This window comes from Morone saxatilis, unplaced genomic scaffold (assembly GCF_004916995.1).
Source record: "Morone saxatilis isolate NCDOM2014 unplaced genomic scaffold, NCSU_SB_2.0 Contig5, whole genome shotgun sequence".
NCBI classification, from domain to species: Eukaryota; Metazoa; Chordata; class Actinopteri; family Moronidae; genus Morone; species Morone saxatilis.
In genome coordinates, this window is record NW_023340095.1 from 23,826,038 (window position 1) to 23,833,002 (window position 6,965).

Below are 6,965 nucleotides of genomic sequence, written 5' to 3' on the forward strand. Positions count from 1 at the left end.
TTGTGTGCTGGTTTCTTGATTTTCTTCCCTAAAATGTAGAAAAACACTCAACAGAATGAATGAATGAAATAATAGAAAGAAGAAGAAGACAGAAATGGTGATGTGAGAAAAGTCCTTGCCTGGACATTGGGACTTGTAAGTCACACATACTCCCACACAGAGCACCAAACTATTCTCAGACTAGGTAGTCTGTCTGCCATTGGTTGAGCAATTTCAGTCGGCATTGTCCTCCTCTTAAGCTATCTTCCAACATTTTTTGTGGGGGGCACAGTGCCACCTGAGCTGACTGTGATTGGTTTAAAGAAATACAAACAAACCTGAGCATTTTGCCCCCTATACCAGAATGATAATGGATTCAGCCAGACCTGCTATCCATCTCTAAAACTGACAGCCCTTTTCATAAGGGTGGCTTGGTGCATCAGCCCAGAGAGAAGCCCAGAGAGGTCGAGAGAGCTCAAGATTGAATAAAGAGAGGGAGTGGCATTAGCAAGAACAAAGCAGTGAATCCAATAAACACAATGTTATTTTTTGATTGTTTCACAGCAGTTACGTTCTAAAGCAGTTGTCCTTTTCTATCATTTTGTAAACTAACAACCCTGGCTGAGTGAGATATGTTATGGATATTTAATATTATATTCAAAACTGTACAATGAACCCAAACAGTGAACTCAGTAACTGCAGGATGTTTGTGTAAAACGAGTGATTTGGATAAATTCTGAGAACATTTTTTTCCTGTTTAGAGAACTTTTTTATACAATTCTCTGTCTGTATTAGTTTTTAGTAGTGTTTATCATTTTTAACAATCATACAGACTTACAAACAAATGGTTTTGTCCAAGAAGCTTGGCCATCATTATATTAAACAATTTAATTTACTTGTCTTTACAGAAGTGAACCAGATACTGAGATACAGGCCTAACGTACTGTATATTTTTTCTAGCATGCTTTAAAATCAAGAAGCCCTCGTGACCACCCGTAAAGCTCCTAGTGGGGGTCCTGACCCCCAGGTTGGGAACCACTGTTCTAAAGCACAAATAATAATGGCCACCTTCTTCCCTGCAGTATGTAGACTTTTATTTAAGAATAGCTGCTAACTAAGCTCTGAACACATTTCATTTTTAATTCCCCAATTATTTTGTTATTCAAAAGCTTTTAATATGAAGTAGCAAACTCAGGAAATGTTGAGTTTTTATCAGCAGTAACTTAACATGACTCTTATACAGCTGAAAGCAAACATGAACCAGTTAAATAAAGCAGATATCTGAAAGTACAATGCAGGAGAGAAACTACAAAACCACAAAATTCAGTCGGAAGCTACAAAAGTACAGAGAGCTGAACACAGACTCTCAAAAATGTCTGTCTTTCTGCTATCCTGTACAGACATGGGTTAAGTCTAGGATGACACGGCTCGACACAACTCGCATGTTTAAACCGGTAATGGAAACACAAATCAGTGCGGCATAGTTTGATTTAGTGCGGGTTTAGGGTTAGTGCCAATGGAAAAGTGTGGCGATAAGTCTGGCTATGAGAGACTACTGAGTAGGAGACCTCTCACCTCACAAACATAAATGTCCTCTTTAAAGAGAGCTAGAAAAAGTGTGCAAGAGTTGGCTAGAAAATACAACTAAAAAGAAACTGAAACTTTATTTGGTCCTTATTTCTTTGAAGTCAAGGGACTCATATGTGACAGATTTCAGTCCAGTACATCCTGACTTTCATTCCCAAACAGGGCGGCTGTGGCTCAGAGGAAGAGCGGGTCGTCTTCTCTCGCTGCATGTCTCAGTGTCCTTGAGCAATACACTGAACCCCAACTTCATTCATACACAGCAATCCGTTATGGTGAGCAGTTGGCATAGAATAGAATATATTAAATAGATGTTTGATTACATAAAGCAATAAGTTATTGGAAACCCCAACGCAGCTGCAAATGTTAATTAATTTTATAATAGTATAACTGTTAAATGGTTCCACCCTGCTGGGGAAAACCAGTGATTATGAAGAACCATTAATAACGTCAATTATTGCTGCAGAGAAAGGTGTATAGAGGGTAACTCTTTAAACCACATTCACTTGCGTTCTATATCTGTGCTATTTTAGTTTGAACCTGAAGGGTAAACGGTCAAACATCCTGGAACGTCTAACCCTTTTAACATCTTATGAAAACACATTACTGTCCTTTTATAAAGATAAATATAGGGACAAATGGTTCAATCAGAATTTTGTTTCAAACAAAACAGGTTGGTCCGTTTTCTGTATTTATTTTCAAAACAAAAAACATGTTTTCATTTTTAGTTTTTTTATTTTTAAAAAAAGGAAGACGGGTCATATTTTCATTTTCTATTTTTTAATTTAAAATCAAAAAAAGGAAAACTTTTTCCAATTTTGGTATTTTCAAAATAAAGTCTGTTGCCCACAAAGTACACTGACCTATAAGCAACACTTCACTGATAAACACATACATCATTTCCTGTTTGCAAAGGCCAAATGCATTGTTGTTTTTAACCGGTGGTCCAATAGTAGTAGCCAACGCGCTGGGACAGATGGACACAATGTTATTTATGCAAAGAAAGAAATAACTCAATGTGTAACATTTGGCGAATTTACAAGAATACAAGTTCATCAGTTGAAACAGTGTGTCCACAAACATCTGCTGCTTATCTTGGCATGTAAAGGGGAGCCCAAACGTCAGTTGAGAAGGCGTTCCTTCAATATGGTGCAGGACACATTGTACACACTGCTAAAAGAATGCGGCCACCTCCAAATGTGGTTTGAGGGATTGGATCTCAGTGCCCCTCTAACCCTAACCCTAACCCAAACCCATGGTTAGGTAACCAAGTAACCATGGTTAAAAGGCTGTCAATACCCATTCTAGATGGATTCTGAATTAAACCAATACCTGTACAAGCATGCTTCATCAATGGTTTTGTATTGTTTTGAAAACCCATATATTTTTGGACATGGTAGAGACCAACTACAGTATTTGGCAAGACCAATGGAGTCCAAGATTGGATCACCCAAGACACCAACAGGGCCTTATAATTATGAAAAACTACATGTCTATTTACCTGGTGACATCTATGACACCAGTGAATACCACTGAATTATTCTGGGTAATACTGTTGGCCTATTTCATCACAGAGAATGCCTTCATTGTTCTCTGCCAAAAGAAAATGCAGCTCTCTCATGAATCCAATGTTGGGGACCAAACCCACACCCTTGATTTGAATGGAGCCAGTCTGTCAGCGCAACGGGGGTGCCAAGACAGGGCCATCAAACGGAATACTTGAACAAGACTTAACTTCTGAAGTAAAGTCATTGGGCAAAGCACTGCGTTGGCCATTTAAATAAGTACGTATTTTATGGTGGATTACTTTGTAATGCGAACGCTTTATTTCTTCTGTTCTGATCGCCATGACAAAAGATAAAATAGTTGCTGCCAGAGATATAAAATTCTGTCTCTGAGTATTATAAACCCCCATGCATTGTTTTGCCATCTGATAAGCCTTTAAATGCATTAATCTGTTACACCAGCTGGACTTCCTGGATCGTATTTCACCGTTTCACTGGTGCCTTAAACAACACTTCCCCTCCAATGGAGCTCCTTGTGCTAACTACAGGGCTGATTTCTGTCTGGAACTTCTGCTTAAGTTGAACTGATCATAACTCATGTCCAGAGAGGTCACGTACAGACAGTGCTTTGGGGTAACAAACCAAAAATGGTTATTATCATTACTTATTATGACTTTAGATGAGGCTAAATAAGTGGGGGCAGCGTACCTACTGTTAGAAGTATTTATTGCACTGTTTATGTGTATAATGCAAGTTTGAATTAAGGAAATTATGAATTGCTCAGCCTTTTATGGCAGCAACAGGTAGATAATTCACTGAATTTCTGTTTTTCTTCTTTTGACTGTCCTCATTCATCTCTTTTGACTCACCTTGCATGCAAAATTTGAGCTCTTTAGCGTCGGTGACGGTACTGGTGGGCATCCTGTCAGGAACCTTCTTGCTCATACGGTTGTAGTTCCTCCTCTTCTTCGACTCACCCCACAAGTTGGAGCCGCCATGCATGCTGGGAATGTTGAGCACGGCAATGCCTTCTAAGGAGGTGTTGCTGAGGTCCAAGATGATCCCGTCGCACTGAGAGGAAATTGAGACAGGAGACAGAGAGACAGAAAGAAGAAGGACAAAGAGAAAGACTGATTTCTTAAACATGTAAATGAGACATTCAGTTTTTGTAACTGGAGAAACCTGATTTCCCTAGCTGACCTTCCACGGTCAAATGTAAGTCAATCTCTTGGCCACTTATACAAATAAACAGGTTTCTCATTTTTAAGCATGTTAGTGCATGCATGTCAACGATTTTAGGCAGGCAAAGCATCTCACTATCGACAGCAGGCGTCATTAGACGTTCTGGCGACGCTGTCTCATATTCAAAATAATTCAAACAAAAGTGTGACTAAAACTAAGATGAACACAAAGGATAGTCACTTTGGTAACGGTCGAAAAACTCAAACACCATTACAAATAGACCGCGAATAAACAGTGTTATGAGTCGTGTATCTGATCCACCAAGCAGCGTCTCTCATTCATTTTTTTACAGGATCAAATTTATCTTTATGGATTATATTGATGCTGAATTGACAAGAACACTGTCAACATATGACGGCCTTTAGCTTTTGTTTCTAGGCTTACATGTTTTCACAGACACAAATTGTTAATATGCAATATTTCTTAAAGGCAGTTTGGCACAGGGAGCTTTGAGTTTATTTCAAACTGAAATATGTATAATTTTTAACATTTTAGTCAGCACTACAGAAACACTAGGTAACTACTAAAGTATGATGAAGTTAGCTGACGTTGACTGCTGTGATATAATAATGTTTGTATTGATTAGTGACAGGCTAATGATCAGCTAATTGTACTCAGTTTCTAACAGCAGTATGCTGTAAATGGTTGCTATTTGTGATTTTAAAATACTCCTATTTAAACATGATGTGCTTCTTATTAATGGTGTTAATAATGACCTCCTGGTAGATCCTACTGATCGGTCGTAGTGTGAAAACCACAGCCACTTCAATACTGCTGTATCATAGAGTAAAATAGCTGTCCATGCTCGTATCCACTTTGCGCACCAGTGATTTGTGCGAGGCTGCAAGATTTATTTGAGCCTGATGCATTACCTGGACAGAAGCCAAGTGTGGAGTTGTGTGAAGCAGCAAAACCGACAGCAATAAATTAGGTTGGCCCAATGTCAATACATACTGTCTGATACTAACAGACAGAAATATATATTATTTGGCACTCTTGGCCTAACTCTGAATTATAATGTGTCTAGCCTCATCTGGATTCATCAAATAATTCAAACACACCAGAGAATGTCAACAACACATTGTTGTGACTCAGCATGTACGGCTGAATCATGCTGAGTCAAAGAAGCCACAAAAGTGCTGGTCCTTTCAGCACGCCCACAACATGCAGGCAAACCATCACGTAATGTGTGTATGAGAAACTGCATAACACGTGAAATATGGTACATGCTTGCACACACAGACTAATGAGTGCAGACACAAGGCAACACAATTGTCTTTACATCACTTCTCTCTGTTATTAGAAATGAATTTTATGAAGTCATACAGTACTAGTAGGTATTTCTCAGAGCTTAATTTCAATTTAAATGTATTTATTAAAAAGTGTGAATGATTGCTAGCCTACATTAATAAGTGTCGATCAACTTAGATAAGTAAGATTTATAGTGGACAGTGTTTACACTGTGCAGTAGTCTGTACCTATAATCCAGTAAACCATTAACTAAGATCATTTTAATTTAACATCATAATTCATTGTGGGCCACTCACATTCATTCTTCTTTCAAATGTATGTGCGTTTGCACGTTTGCGTTTCATAACAACCTCTCTTTTGTGTAATTTTCAGAAAACACACTGGGCCTCATCATGAATGTTTTCTTATTTTTCTTATATATATGCTTTTGTACAAAGCAGTAAGAGGAAAATAAGAAAATCCTATGTGGGATTCATGAAACATCCAGTCCAGTCTGTTCTTACACACCTGACTATGTTGATGAATGGCGTTCGATCTTAAATTGGAATGTGCCCGCCAGAAAATTTGAAATTAGCGTATGAAAACGCCTAAATAAATCCATAAGGGTACCCGACCTAAGTGCCTTGTGCAAATCAACACACCACTGACCGGTGATGTTAAATCTAAGAAAAAGAAAAAAGAAGGGCAAACATCAGCAGACAGTGAGGAGTGGTGGCCTAAAGGTTCTAACGGCCAGATCAGACTGTGGTTGTACTGGGCAGCTTCCAGGTATGAATGTGTCTACCTTTGCCAATGTGATCACAGTGTTCCTGCAAAAGAGAGGCTTCCTCTCAGTGAACCTAATCCTCTTTAAGAAGTGTAAACATATAAAATTATTAAATGAATACCTGTATAACACTTTTCTTCTGTTGTACATTGTTTTTGTACATATGCAGCACACGCTTTTGTGCGTGTGGGCACAAAAAACTTTGATCTTACCTTAGAACAATCAGAAAGAATTGATGAATGCCACTTAAGTTCCTAAATTCTCCACAATTTAAGATCAAATCTGTGTGTATGAATGATTCATGCATTAGGACCCACTGTCTGGATTGGACCAATAAGATACCCAAATGTCCTCACACTCCTCCACTGGGGTATTTACCTAACAGGAAGTAGCCTCACTGCTTTCTGCTCTGTTTCCCTTGTCAAACGTGTAAAGTCCAGTCCTCCCTTGTTAAGGTCATAGTAATACAAGCCCAACAATTAATGCAGCTGCTTCACAGTCAAAGCTGTCAAACAACACCTGCTCTTCCCCTCTCTTTCTTCTCTATTTCTGCCTCCGGCCCTCTGCTCCCTAGTCTCTCTATCTGTCTGTGATTGTCTGCCATTTATTTTCTTAGGGGGAAGCATTGCCTGAGGAGA

General features: G+C 38.8%; 1 protein-coding gene across 1 annotated transcript in view; it reads right to left on the bottom strand.

Moving 5' to 3' along the window:
• The window catches only part of LOC118339579 (diacylglycerol kinase beta), a gene marked incomplete in the record, with an annotated part of 127,149 nt that overhangs the window by 24,793 nt on the left and 95,391 nt on the right, over nt 1–6,965 (bottom strand). Inside the window, 1 exon segment of the mRNA XM_035677291.1 lies at nt 3,938–4,139. Within this exon segment, the coding sequence (XP_035533184.1) occupies nt 3,938–4,139 (202 nt within the window).